The following is a 15,261-nucleotide window of genomic DNA, read 5'->3' on the forward strand; positions in this document are numbered from 1 at the left end:
AAAACACACGGTCGAGTCCATTAAGATTCTACCCAGCTCCTGCGCACTCTATGCTTTTCAAAGGTCAGGCCTTGTCACAGTTTAAATGCACTGACCTTTCCAGGGTGTGACAGGGGTGTCGGGGGGCAATGGGAATGGGACCGACTCGTACGTGTGCGTATGTTTGTGCGAGACGAAGTGAGAACGAGCGTATGCGACCTGCCTACCCTGCCCCAAGCGCTGCCCTTGACGTGTGCGACGGCACGGAGCTGCGTGAAGAGGCCCGGTGTGTGCACAAGCAGGCCTGCTGTACATGCGCAGCAGAGGAGGCCTTGCAGTGCAGGAGAAGTCCCTCTGCAGCGGAGTGTTGCCTTACATAATGTGTCTACTGCTGCAGGTGATGATGCAAGTCATCATCATGCACGGGATGAGACACCGACACTTGAAAACTGGACCCAGGGGAGCTGCTGGCATAGATAATGGAGGCGCACACTCCCACGTACAAACACACACTGCAGCGGCACGTGCATGCACACATGCTCGCAGAAACACACACACACACACACACACAGGCCTGCTTATTTTTTTCGACACGCAGGCACACCCAAAACACACACACGTACACATGGGGTGGAAAGAGCTCTCTGCTAAAAGATATTGCTCCCTCCAAAAGAATCTGACTCAGCGATATGTCAGAGAAGAGAGAGAAAAAAATCTTCAATTATGTAGAAAGCTTTTCAGTAAATCTCTGCTTGGCAGTCCTAGACACACACACACACACACACACACACACACACACACACACACACACACACACACACACACACACACACACACACACACCAAGAAATGGATGCACATGCACGCACACTCACACACATAAAACCCAAAAGAACATGATGGGAAAGATAAGTAGCCATTGTTTTATACTCTGGTGGGTGGGGTTAAGTGCTCAGATCAACGTTCATACACACACACACACACACACACACACAACGGACGGGATATTACGACATTATATAAAGAACTTATTCGACAAGCCAAAATAAGTATAGGACTAAACTGAGAAAAGTCTGTCATCATTTTATAGTGAGCTCCACCATATTTACTTATGTTTTGAAGGAACTAGGAAGCTGCGGTGAAGCTGAGACACCTGAGATTTACACCACAGGTGTGTATGTGCATGTGTGAGCTACAACTCAGCGCTCCTAAGACTGAAATGATCCGTCCTGGAAAAAGGGAGGAATGATATTTTTCTTTACGTTTTTTTAAATTTCTTTTTTACAGATCAGTCTCTAAAATATCCTTCCTGAGCTCATACATTTTGCATTTTTGGAGCACGTACACTAGAAAAAATAGTCACTGTCGAGGCTGTGAATGTGTGTGTGTGAGTGAGAGAGATAGTTGTGCGTCTATATGGGGAAACAGAAGGAGTCAAGACCAGCAGATGAGTAACGGAGGAGGAAAGGAGAGGAGGCATGGTATCGAAAAAAAAAGAGAAAAGAAACATTTACAGACCCACGCACTGGGCCTCAGGGTGGGAAAAGAAAGAACTGCAACCATGTGTAGGAACGAGGAGAGAGACACCAGCCTCACTGTTGCTATTTCACACTAAGCAAGAATAAATGCTTCTCAATTCATATAAAGGAGAAGCAATTCAACAGAGGGCAGAACAGAAAGAAGCGAATAGTTTTAGTGTTACAGGAAGTGAATGATTTGCAGGATGTCAGCAGTAATTCACTATTCCTGCTGAGTTCTGGAGGCCTGTGAACAATGTGTGACCCTCAGCAGCAGTTCTTCTCTTTGACGCGTTTTCCTCTAACCCCCCACACCATCTGATAAAAATCACCCCCCCCCCTCCTGTGCAAAAAGTGGTAATCCTTCACCATGGGGTTTTTTTTGTTTCTGTTGTTCTGTTTCCATATTTGGCGATTTCTGTTCCTGTTTTTGCCCTTCCCACAGTGTTAGGCAGTGAATACTTTCATGAGCACGTGAATTGAAGCACAATTGTGCTCTATCATCACCTTATTTTTGACTGACTCCAACACTGATGTGTCTATACGACCTACATAAGAAAGCGAGACCATCAGTGAGAAGATTGGCTATTTCTATGTGGTTATTCTTAATGCTTGTCATCGGTGGCCGTGGACCTGGCGCTGGGAGACACTACCCCTTTTGTCCACAGGGACCGCCAACGTCTAAGCAAAGTTAAAGTTCCTTGTAGTTGCGTTTATAAGTCGTCTCTCTTCGATTAGAGAGCAGAGCACTTCATCAGCACTTCTACAAGCACACAAACACACACACACACACACAAATCACCTCAACGACGGCTAAATTGCATTTATAGTGGTGTGATTACAGTACCGCGGTGTGTGTGTGTGTGTGTGTGTGTGAATGTCAGGAGAGTGAACGTGTGTCTGTGTATGTAAGTGCTGAACATGTTGTGCTGTATAGACAGATAGTCATCCTGTTCAGGCACAGAGGGAGTTGTAAGGAGTCCAGATGTGTGCGAGATCGGCTGAACGTGTGTGTGTTTCTCCAGCGCTACCTCACATCTGGATAACAGACCACGCTGGAAAGTGAACAAACCAAATGATCCCTCTCTCTCTCTCTCTCTCTCTCTCTCTCTCTAGGGACGCATTCCTTCAAACCGAACCCTGTCCACTCCCAGCCGACGCTAGCACTTGGTTGTAACCAACTCGTATTTTCCAGGTGAAACAATCTCTCAAAATCTTAACCTTTGAGGGTCAAGCTTTCATTGTGCTATCACTTTCCCCCTTCTTCAGTCTCTTCACTTCTGACAGACTCTAATGACTCTCATGCATATCTAATGCAAACCTCACTTTTCCACCTTCCTCAAGGTCCATTGAGTTCTGTTTGGATCAGTTTATTAGGGCTCGGGGGCAAATAATTCAGCCTGGAATAGTGTAGAAATGATCATATATAAAATGATCCCCTGTCACATAAGCAACTGCAGAATGTCCTACCTGGAAGGTCACAGCCAAGTATCTCCACTCTCATCCCGATTCCTGCTGGAGACCACCTCTCTGGATAAAGCCTGATGTACTGGGACACTATCTCCTCAAAATGGCGCAGCTCCGGGGTGTCGTAGTGCGTGTTCCCCTCAAAAATCTGTCCAAGAAACACACAAAAACAAATGTCATCTTGTTGGTTTTGTCTGTTTGTCGGGGAGGGTTTTTTTGCAGACGCAAACACGTCACTATCTTCCTTCCTTAACCCACCTTTGGCAGGCTGGTCTTGCTGTCCATGATGAAATTCCACTCTTTCCCATTCAGGCTGTGTGCCACTTTGTACTTCCTGACAAACGCCCGGTTATCCGTGGTCGCCCCACTTCCTGCGTCCCCTCCCCTTGCGCCCTGCGTGATCACACCGCGCACCGTCTTAGGCACGCCGAGGTCCACCTGCAGAGATCAGATTTAGATTAACGCACGGTGCTTTACACAAAACAACACATGGTTAAGTTTTATTGCAGCCGTGTGCTTCTGCCTCGAATGACTCTAGGTGGAAGCCAGAATTTAAAAGTACTTCTTATTGAAACAACATGACATTTGAACCGTGAAAGTAACAATTACCCTGACGAAACGACACCACAACCAGACTTTAGTCTTGCATATTTAGCACTAAATGTGACCCAATGGCCCCGGAAACACGCGGCCAAAATGTTGAAGAAGTGCATTTAAAACCCCTTCGTACCTGAAGCCACTCCTCTCCAGCCAGGGGCTGTGCTGGGGCCGGGAACCAGCCGGAGCGACTGGCCACCAGGCGGGCGGTCCCAGGGTTCCACACCATGTCCCGGCTGGAGGAGGCGGAGATCTGGGCGTCGGGGAGCAGGCCGGACAGCAGGCCCTGCAGGTCTGAGCACGGAGCATCTGGAGTGGAAAGCGGAGAGGGCAGAGATAACTTTAACCTTCACCTCGTGGGGGGGGGGGGGGGGCGCAAGGTTGATGGAGAAGTTTCAGCGATGACCTAACATACACTCTGTTACACATATTCCCGCCTGGGAGCAGTTAAGCTTCACCACAGGATTGCACTACTGGCCACTGAGCATTAGGAGTGTAGACTGGAGCGAACAGGAGAGGCTGAGGTGAGGGACTGGAGGAAAAGAGATGTGTAGCACAGCACTATTGCTTCATGTTCAATATACGCAATTAGACGGCCATTAGTGAGATAAAAGCATACTTTAACCCCCCTGCTTTGCGTTCATGCCCTTCACAATCTCACACAAACATCCTAAATATGTTATTGTCTCTCCTCTACAATAGCTTTTCTGTCCACTGCGCTACGCACATTTTCTGAACACTCACTGACGGAGGGAAGGTTCCACGTACATGCAAAAGCTCTTGGAAATGAAGCTCATTCGGATATGGATGAGCGGGTAGCATTGACAGTAACTTGCAGAGGGAGTTGGTGAGAGGGAGAAATGAGGATTAAGGGGATAAGAGGGGTATAATACGAGGAGTAGGGTGGCAGAGAAGTAGAGTGCGGAAAGCGCGCGGGGGGAGAAAAAGAGTCAGAGCCGAGGATGACGGCTCGGGGGAAGCTGGGAGGAGAGCAAGATGAGACTCCTACGGAGACAAACAGTGGGAGAGGGAAGGATCGAGGGAGGAGGAGCAGGAAACTGAGGGTGGCGGGTGAGCGTGGAGAGGTAGCGAGAGCTTGAGGAAGAGAGAAAGGACAGGAGGAAGGGAGATGTTAGTTGTGCTGACGGTTTAAGAGAACACAGATCAAAGTTTCATGCTGTTATGTCACTGCGAAGGCAGGAGATGTAAATAATGAATAAAAGGCACAGGAAGTGTTTATGTGTGTGTGCGTGCGTGCCGGTGGGTGGTGTCTGTGTACATTTCAAAGGGTGTGCATGCTTTTGAGGTCATCTGCTATATTTAGAAGCCCGCCTGTGTGTGTGTGTGCGTGTGTGTGTGTGTGTGTGTGTACCTGTACCGTAAGAGCTAATAGTTATTTCAATAGCAGCTGTTGAGGCTGAGGCGAATCACAGTTTCTGATGTAAGAGTGAACAGGGAGCCATGAATGATTGATCGGAACTCATTTCTCAATATAGAGGAGCTCACAGAGCAAAGAGGACACTGCAACAAAAGTATCTGAAGCCATGAGAGGGAAAAGAGGCGTCGCTGGGGGAGACGGAGACAGAAAGCGAGCGCGGTGAAGAAGAAATGACACTGGTGGTGCCTTTGGAAGGAAGAATAGAGTTTCCTTTAATTAGCCGGAGGCTTTCTATGTTTAAAAGATAGCAGTGGGAGTGTGGGAAAGAGTGGAAATACACGTGTGTGTGTGTACGTTCCTGTTTTTTTCCAGTTTAGGAGGTTATTTTTTGCAGATGTTCAATGATCTGAAAAGGCTCTTTGAACAAGAACCAAATGTGCAGCAGAAAACTGTTGTTTCTGTTCAGTCGAGCTGTAGGAGCGCAAAGCCGGGGGATTCTGGCAAAGTCAACTTTCTTCAGGCAAAATAAAGGCTCGCACACGCCCACACACACACACACACACCTGTGATCTGGCATCCGTAGAGCTCGAATCGCAGGGCGATGCCGTTCCTCCAGGTCTGTGGTCGGATACGGACAAACCGGGCCAGAACTGGCTGTGGGACGCGGTTCAGAACCACCTCGGCTGGGTCTGTGTTGGCGTGGAAAATCTGGGAACACAGAGACAAACAGAAGGCAAACAAAGGTTACTGTCAGAAGGAGGTGTACTGCTCATGCCGGCATGAGTCTTATCTCTCCCTTTCTCACACACACACACACACACACACACACACACACACACTCTCGCTCTACACCCACCCACAGTGCACGGTTTCGCTTGGCTACACACATACACACACACAGTGGCAGGCCGGACAAAGCAGAGACAACCCAAACACGGATCCAATGTCACCAGCCCAGCTGTCGATGTGTTTTGGGGTCAAAGGTTCGGCGCTGGAAGGCTGGGAAAGCCCGGCGATGGATGGAGGGTTTCTCTCACACACACACACACACACACTGCTCACTCATACACCAACCTCCACACACCTCCGTGCTGGTTGCCGAATAGGAGGCTGCGGGAGACATGACCTGACACGACCAAACATGATTGGCCGTCAGACGCAGGAAGTCTCACCAGGTGGGCAGGATGTGAGTGAAATTAACTTCCCAAAGCATCAACATTCACTTCTTCTCCGCGAACACTCCCTTCCTTCCATTTGCTCTTAAGCGGCGGGGCGGGGCAGCGGGGGGTCGGAGGGCAAATGTAACCAGGGTGGTCAGGTTACTTCCTGCTTTGGGCAGAAAAAGCTTCCCATGATGCTTGAGGGCGTTGGATGGGGACATTCAATGACGGACACGAGTCTTCCTATCTTTCCTTTTTGTGTCACACAAGTTTGTGAATAACTTCCTCTTCCTACCAGCTCCTCCCTCTGCATCTCAACACCTCCATCCATTTTTTTCTCTTAAATTGCCTGATATCTCTGCACACATCCTCTCTGACCCATATTACCTTTCTTCCTCTTGTTGGTGGCTACAAACTGAAACCACACACACAAAGGCACAGGAAACCACAGGAACCCACACAAACACACACACACACACACACACATCCTACACACCCAGCAGGGGAAGTGTGTTTTCACTGACTGACTGTTAAGTGTCATTCACATTATCTGTCTGTGGTCGACCGGGTCGGCTGATAGGAGACCAACAGTTATTCGCAAAAAAACCACAGTGGCTAACGTCAGAGCCACTACGCACAACGGAGAGACGGAGAGACAACTGCTACAAGCAGCGGAATTAAAGATTAAAGGCATCACTTCTTAAAAAAGATCCCTACATGACTTTTCTTTTACTCTCATCCAAGCACAGGATGATCAAACCAAAGCACGTTCCCTTAGCCGAAAACAATTCCCTCTTATTTTGATGCTGTTGTTTGTCAGTTTAAGTGATAAACAGTGAGATTTTCCGTTCGCGTTTAAAGATATTATATCGGTGTAAAGTGACCCATTTATGAAATTCCCTGTCTGGCACATGCCACCCAAAAAAAAAAAAAAAAAAAAAAAGATATTATATTCCAGAAATTCCATAACCAGTGGGAATATGAGTGATAGAGCTTCAAAATCCTACTCGAGGGGTTTTATTTGATTTTGGGCATGGCCTGATTTAATCAAGTGGAGCTGACACTGGTAATACAAAGCAGCGAGAGTGTTTGAACAGATAAGCGGGTCTATCTCGGCTGGATCTGCTGCTGGATTTGAGGATAGACAGCCGTTGTGTTTACCTAAGAGGCCAAACAGTGGATGCGGGCTCTTATGGGGGTTATGTAAACACCCACGCATGCACACACAAAGGCGAGCGTATGATGGAGGGTTTTGCCTCGCATACAACCGAGCCCATCTCTACTGCTCCCAGATATTTTCGGTCCGTGGAACAAAGAGCGGCACGGAGGACAGACGGAGAGGACGGGAAAAACAAGAAAACGACTGCGGGGAGGAAGAGTCCTCAGAAGAATAGTTGAAAACAGATGAAGAGAGGGGTGAGGCGGGTGAGAGAGAGAGAGGCGGAAACAAAGATGAGGTTGAACAGAGGGCAGCAGATATAACTGAATATGAGCGGAGGAATGTGGAAGAGGAGGCAGGGAGTGGTGGCGAGTAAGGAGGAAAGAACAACGAACAGATTCATCACCGAAACAGGAAATACTCCATCCAAGTATTTATCTCTTAATAGGGCTAAATTCAAGGGAATTTCCCCCATTCTTAACTCAATTGTGGTCATAATTCAAAGTTTAGAATCTGACAAACATCATTATTCAACCTCCAATGAACAATAAAAACTATCAAGTAAATAAACGTTGTAAACGTGGCACGATCAGGGCCAGTTTCAAAAGTATAAAGTTCGGAAAAAGTCTGTAAAAAAAATCGGTCCACTATTTCCCAGAAATGTCCAATGTTCCAGTCGTAAAGATGCCTGTCATCACTAAAAGGCCATTAGCTGGTGCATTACAATATTGCTGCTTCGCTTTATTTTCATCTTTGGATAAAAGCAGAGAATCTGGCCAACATTACTGACACAAAAAGAACAGTTTGTTCAATGAGAATCGACTCACAGGAGGCTCTTTCCATTTTTCTTTTGCATGTGAGAAGCCAATGAGCTGTTGTCAGTCGGCTCTCAGCTTCTTCTGTCTCCTCCACTTCCTCCCGTCTATTATCAGGGCACCTGAGAGGTCGCTCATTTGACCCCTGACTCATTCCTTCAAAGGTTAAAGGTCAATGGCCTGAGGATGCAGATGGTTGCTCATTGACCAACTTGCGGATAACGTGGTTACTCTTTGCCGAGCTCGCAGTCGGACGTGACTTGAAATGAATGCCGGTATTGTAGGCGGGCAAAGCTCCCAGCCTGTTGCCTGGGCCCCCCTCTCTACAATCTGCCTGACGACTGGCATGTTGTTTTGTACATGTGCGTCTGCGTGAGCCGTCACGTGACAGGCCGGCGAGCTGGGCTGAATAATTAACGTTGTCATGTTGTGTCTCCTGGTGTGGAGAGTCATGAAAATATAACGAAGCCCCGCACACACACACACACACACACACACACAGCAGCATGCCGCGGACAGACTCATTTGTGTGGACATTGGCGGGACACAGGCACCCTGGGTATTTAACTATTGATAACCTCTCCGGAGAAGGAGGTCACCGTGAAAGGTGCGTAGCACACACCCTCGACATATCCACAGCTGTGGACGAGTCAAAAACAGACTGAATGTCACTGTTGGTGGGAAGAAAATGTGTTAAACGAGGTGTGGATAGATGTATACATCAGAGCTTGATTCATTTTCCATCTCTCTCTTTTCTCTCTCTCTCTCTCAACACTGTGTTTTTGGCACATGTCTCCATCCTCTGCTAGTGTTTTCCTTCAAGCTGATGGCACCGCGGGGAGACGCGGCGAGCTCTGCACAAGACATTATTCGTCTCCCGGCCGCGTTGTTCCCTCGATTCCCAGACTCCTTCTCTGTCCATTACACTCTTCATCCCTGTCTTCTTGCTCTAGTTATTCCCTCTGTCTTTCTCTTTCTACCCCCCCCCCCCTCCTTCTTGCTCCAGACATTTTCTCTTTCCCTCACTCTCGGTATGAAGATGTTGACAGTAGGAACTGGTTCCAGCTGGCCGCTCTCCACTACTGGCCCTAAGACTTGCTAACGGTGTGTATGTATGTGTGTGTGTGTGTGTGTGTTTGTGTGTGGTTGACGCAGTGATCCTTAGAAATTGTCTTGCACCACCTTATGTCCAAGTCTGTCAAAGTTTGTTTAATGTATTACCTTAAAACATATCTGTATAAGGGTGTGTGACACAGTGTGATAGAGGAGCGGGCTGAAATGCTGTGTAGGCGGGTTTTTTTCTCCCAGGTGTGTGTGTTGGACAGATTTAGCACAGCCTCACAATGCTTTTTAGTAACACAATGCTTGGTTAGCGCTGGGGCTGATGGGATTTTCCTCACAGACGGATGACAGTGTGTGCCTTTAATGTAAATCTGTTTGCGTGTGTGTGTGTGTGTGTGTGAATCGCTAAAAAAATATATGTGTGTGTGTGTGCGTGTGTGAGAGAGATATGCAATTCCTTAGTGTGCACACGTCTCATCAAGTAATGAGGTGCACATGTGAGTAGTGTGATTTGGAATTAACAAATCACATGGGTGTCAAACTGAAAACGTGTTGGCGTGCAAAAAATGAGTAAAAAAAAATATATATATATATATATATATATATATCACACATGCACACACACACGGACGTGCACAACGCCTGTGTGCTGGTGTGACTGAGGTGATAGCAATCTGCAGCGCTGGTGTTTTTCTCTTCCGACAGCACTTTCATTTCTTTACAAAAAAAAAGAAAAAAGCCCATTTCCCACAATGCCTTTCCTTTTTCAGCCTCTCAGCCTCTGCCTCTCTTTCTGTCAAATAATCTTTATTGGCATTAAATCCTTCGCTCTTTGTTAACACGGCAAATAAGATCATGAATCTCGACAATAAATGGGCCCCAAATAACACGACACAGCGGGGCAAGAACGGCCAGGGCCGATCCTTTTTTTATTCACGGGTGATTCATATCTGATGCACAGACACACTCACGGCTCAACCTTCCACAAACAGCACCGACGCACGCACTCTTCCAAAGCCACATTAGCTTTCGAGCTCACTGTTAAATGACAATTAGAAGAGCCAAATCCCAGTCATTACAGACCCCCTGACGAGATTTGAGTTTCACCCACTTAAGGGCTCTTTGGGGGGCTTAGGACGAGCTAACTGGGAGTTTGTACGACAGGACTGGTGGATTAGCAGTCACGGAAGATTCAACCGCAAAACCTGCGGGGACCGGAGGAGAACCTGTCCGCACAGTGAACTGTTTAATTAAAAAGTCGGGCTCAATCGTGACTGAAAACTGTCCGCGATAAATCAAAAGTGTCGACCCTGAATCCAAATCCATCCGTCACTGTCTGCAAAGATACAAAGAGAAAGTTGTAATCTGAGATCTGTGTGACACATCAGAGAATGAACAATAAATCCTTTACGCATAATGCGATAGCCCCCATCTCGCATGGAGTAAACGTCATCTGTTCTTTATGATCATCACAAACAGATGGTATATTTAATCACATCTACATTTCATATAGAATATATATATATATATATATATATATATATATACAGTGAAGAATATTCTCTCTGGTTAGCTGATACTGAGTCGAACGTGTCTGCTATCTTTTATTGATCTTTCATTCTCCTGCTGGACATTCTGAAAGCTGAAAGCAAAACCAATTTTCAAATTTTCAAAAGCGATCGTACAAGCAGTAGCGCTCCCAAATTGCATGTTGATGCATCAGTCTGAAAGCGTCTGAGCAGTTTTCATTTTTTTGCCTCGGACAGATTAGTGGACTCAGATTACACGCATACATATGCGCATACACGCACAGATCTCCAGACAGAGAGAGATCAGCCAGAGGTTATTCAAAGGGGGGGTCTGTTGATTTTGTGTGTGTGTGTATGTGCAAGGAGTAGGGGGGGGCGGGGGGGGTTCTAATATCTCGCACAGATGTTGACTTTTAAAGTCAAATCCACGTTCCGCGCAATAATCTCCACATCAAATACCCCCCACTGGACCCACCCAAACCAATCACTGGCACACACAGAAGGGGGCCCCTGGTCTGTGTGGGTAAGTGAGTGTGGATTAACCCTCCACACACACACACACACACACACACACACACACACACACACACACACACACACACACACCCACCGCTGCCACTCTGTATTTGGCTGCTTGCAATCCACAGTGACCTTAGCCCAGATATGAGGGGACGGAGTTCAAATCCCCTGGAGACAGGCTTACTGTAGGACACAGCAACAACAACCTACACTGTATATACGTTCATACACAAGCCCCCCCACCCCCACACCTTACACACAAAGCACTAAACGTAAAATAATGTTGCTATGAAACACCCAAACCTGCTCAGTCCACACCTGGTGTGAGTCCACAACCCCCCGGCGTGTATTTATTTGCACGTTGATGTGAGCGAGAGATGATATATAGCAAGCCTAGATAAGGGCACATAGAGGACTCCATTGTTCTTGTTTGTCAGCTTCCCCTCCTCTCTCTATCTCTATCTCTTCCTCCCTCCCATTCCCTCTTTCTCTGCCTCATGACTGGGGCCATGACTCAGGTTCATAAACAGTCCATCTATTGATACGGCTCTGGGACGAACACTACAGCCTCTGTTGTTGGAGAACATATCACGATGGTGGAGCAAAGGTTAGAGAAACAGGCTCCTGAAACCACAGGTCCATGTCCTGGATAAGGAGGTCTGCTTTTATCTCTAGTGGTAGTTCCTACCTTGTGGTTCTTGCCGTGCCGGTAGACCATCCAGTCCTCCCCGTTGGTGCTGACCTCCAGTTTGAAGGTAGTGACGTAGTAGGACTTCTGCGTCTCTTTTGAAACGGCCCCCTGTGTTGCGATTCCCGTCAAAACCTTCAGGAAGTGGAGGTCAACCTGGAAAAAGGGGAGAAATCATTTCAAACTCGAACAGGAGAATAGAACGCAGTAATAGGGCGACTGTGTAGATTGCTGAAGGGATTCGTGGGGCTCAGGGCTGATGTAGATAACAGAGAGAGACCAGCTGCTGTGTCTATCTGTCACACAGACAGCAGGGGATGGACACCGACTGTGGCCTACTGCTGAGGGAGCTTAGGTGGTGTGTGTGTGTGTGCAAATCTTCGGATTGTCGTGTGCAAGGGGAGGAAGGCTGCAGGCAAAGATCAATGGCGTAGTGTTCGGATGTATTCCTGGAGAGCGCCTTCATCAATCACGGTGCATTCTCCTGTGTGTGTGTGTGTGTGTGTGTGTGTGTGTCTACGTATGCATGCATGCGCGTTGGGGCCAGTGTGTGTTCGAGACAGGAAAGATTGAGAGCGCAGAAGCACTTCCTTATCATCAGTTCGCAGTTCCTCTATTTCCTCTCAGCGGTCCTGCTGTATGTCTTCACCGCATACGAGAGGTGCATCCTCTCCTCTCCTCCAGCATCACTGAGACATCTTTGTTCGCAGGAAGTGAAAGCAATGCTGATTCCGATTTCTCTTTGTGTGGTCTTTATGGTCACACCACAGCTGGAACTTGTGCCTGACCTGTATGTACTCCTTGTTGCTGTCCTCTGAAGGCGTCCAGGCGTTGTCGTCGTTGTTGAGGCGGGCCTGCCGCGGCAGCCAGCGGTTGTCGTAGAAGGTCGTCGAGGCGGTGATCTGATCGTCGCTGATCTTCCCCGACTCCATGCCGAGCGCCATGCTGCAGTGGAACGCTGGTGGGACAAAGAGAGGGGGGGGGGGGGGGGGGTGGAGAAAGCAGAGCGTTAACTGTATATTTGTTGACGCGGCTTTACAGTGGAGATGAAAAAGCAGCTTTAAAAAATAAAAAGAGGAAGGAAGGGAAGCTGAATCAAATGGATGACAGGTGCGAGAACAGTTTTAAAGAGACTGACAGGGACGATCTAAGCAACATATTATAGAGCTTGAAGACAGAGAGGAAGAGGTAAATCCAGACAGAGAAAGGGCAAAGGGAGACGGAAAGCAGCCCAACAGGTGAGCAGAGGTAAATTGAGGTGAAGTTAATTTATATTCTGAAAGAAAATAGTCGGAGTCTGCTTCTGAGAAACGGCGCTCTCTTAGGAGGGAGCGAAATAGACTGAGAGGGGGGTGAGAGAGAGCGCCGAGATTTAAATAGCATTAAAGTTGGCAAAGCTGAAAAGATCGAGAGGGTAAGAGGAGTGGAAGATGAAGAGGGAAAGATGAGTGTCAGCAGAGATGACGGAGAAGACACTGTTGAAAGGGAGGAAATAGAGGTGGCGATGAAAACAGGTAAACAAACCGACACAAGAGAGCATTCGCACGTGCCAACACACGCGCGCTTTATAAGTTATCTCGCACTCACAGTCGCTGACTTCTTTGTGGGTCATGTTGTAGCGGGCGGAGAAGCCGTCTTTGGCCACGGCCATGTCGGTGTGGAAGGAGAGGGACAGCAGGCCGGAGGACGACTGGATCTCCGGAGGGATCTTTGTCCCGCAGTACCGGCCGATCAGAGGAGACACTGCAGACACACACGCACACATTTTCAGTCATTTTCAGGGTGATATTGCATTAAAAGTTCTTAAAACACCAAGACAAGAACAGATTGTGCTTTTATTTTGAAAAAGTGAGTCGTATCTGATTTTGCTTTGTGACGCTACAGTGTGTCCTTTCCATGTAAAATAGTAAAAGCGATCCAGCCCTGCAAAGGCTGCTTCAGTAAGCGCTGTCTAATGAGTCGCAGCACGCTTCCCCCCCCATTTCTCCCTCCCATCGTTCCTCTCTCTCCCTTCTCTCTCCTGTCCATCCCTCCATCTGCCATGTATGTCTCAGCCAGGGCCCAGCAGGGGGATTGGAATCCCTGCCTTAATGCAAGCTGCACTGGGATCAGCTGCAGACACACACATGGTCACACACAAAAACACACACTCGTGAGGATTACAATAGTCTCAAGAGTAGCTCCCTCACCAGACACCAAATTCTTCCCCCTTCCGTCTTGTCTCCTGTCCCTCTTTCGTGCCAGAGGACTCGGCTCACTGGAACTGGGTTACACTTTAATTTCCTCCTAATTCTCAACTTTGAATGCCACAAATTGTTTTCAGCTATCAAAGCTCCCAAATTCAAGGCTATAATTGGAATTTTAAATCCACTTGGATCCCTTTTTAGCAACTGGAAATAGGATAATTAGAACAAATCCTCAGTACTCGGCTCCATGATTCCAAAAAAAAGAAAAAGGGGGAAAAGAAAGTCAGCAAGAGAGAGGTGGGAAGTGAACCACTCACCACTGCTAATGAGATTTGTATCAGCGCTACAGAAACTAACATTACCCTGTGGCGGTCACTATCAAAGCACTTCAAATGTTTTTTCCTCGCCACTTCCTGATCTCGGCCGATAGGCCACTTTCGCAAACGCTCGGCACCTCCTATTGGACACAAGCAGATATTCATCGTGGCCATCACTCTCACTCGCCCGGGGGAGGAAGGAAGCGCTAGGTGATACGGAGGGAGGACAGGGAGGATAGCAAGGGGGTGATGAAGGGTGTTATTATGGAGCGGGAAGAGGGGCATGGGAAAGGTCTGCTCCTTAGGGGTGTCGAGGCACTTTCAGCTCCCCGTGTGAAATAATGTTTCCTCTATGTAATGTGGAGGAATGTGAGGCCAGGCTGCTTACATCAAAGGGAGCGACGGCTGCTCAGGAAATTGAAGACTGGTTTGCAAATGTCTGCGTGGGAATGTCAGGGGGATAGTCTGTGTGGGTCCTGAATGTGAGTTTAATGTGTGTGTGTGTTATCCCCAGGAACATGAGCCAGTGTGTGCGCGCCCTTACCTTGCGGCAGGCCGTCCCACACGTCCAGCCAGTCGTACTTGCAGTCGCCCTCTCCCACCAGCAGGGGGTCGTTCTCGAGGTCGAAGGTCAGGAACGTGAGGGTGATGTCCATGAGGGGCGGGGCGATGATCATGTAGGAGCACTCCAGATTATGGGGGTATTTATCCGGGAAGCCCGGGGACTCGATCATGCCGGAGGAGCTGGTGAAGTTGCGGAAGCAGAATTCCGATCCTGAGCGGATAAAAGGATGAGAGGGTATTTAGAACGGAATAAGCAATCGGTCATATTAGGAGGGGACGCAAGAGTGAGCAATCGATCACACTCGGATAGCCAATCTGACTTGC

At 48.0% G+C, this 15,261-nt stretch overlaps 1 protein-coding gene across 3 annotated transcripts in view; it reads right to left on the reverse strand.

The window, feature by feature from the left end:
* nrp2a (neuropilin 2a) overlaps positions 1-15,261 on the reverse strand; it is a 53,544-nt gene that overhangs the window by 14,342 nt on the left and 23,941 nt on the right. For all 3 annotated transcript variants that reach the window (XM_079185476.1, XM_079185475.1, XM_079185477.1), the window contains exons 4-11: positions 14,918-15,148; positions 13,458-13,613; positions 12,659-12,828; positions 11,871-12,026; positions 5,502-5,646; positions 3,694-3,869; positions 3,222-3,401; positions 2,967-3,111 (exon numbers count right to left, since the gene is read on the reverse strand). In XM_079185476.1, the coding sequence (XP_079041602.1) occupies positions 2,967-3,111; positions 3,222-3,401; positions 3,694-3,869; positions 5,502-5,646; positions 11,871-12,026; positions 12,659-12,828; positions 13,458-13,613; positions 14,918-15,148 (1,359 nt within the window). The remainder of the gene's footprint in view (positions 1-2,966; positions 3,112-3,221; positions 3,402-3,693; positions 3,870-5,501; positions 5,647-11,870; positions 12,027-12,658; positions 12,829-13,457; positions 13,614-14,917; positions 15,149-15,261) is intronic.

The sequence above is a fragment of the Pholis gunnellus genome (assembly GCF_910591455.1).
Source record: "Pholis gunnellus genome assembly, chromosome: 24".
NCBI classification, from domain to species: Eukaryota; Metazoa; Chordata; class Actinopteri; order Perciformes; family Pholidae; genus Pholis; species Pholis gunnellus.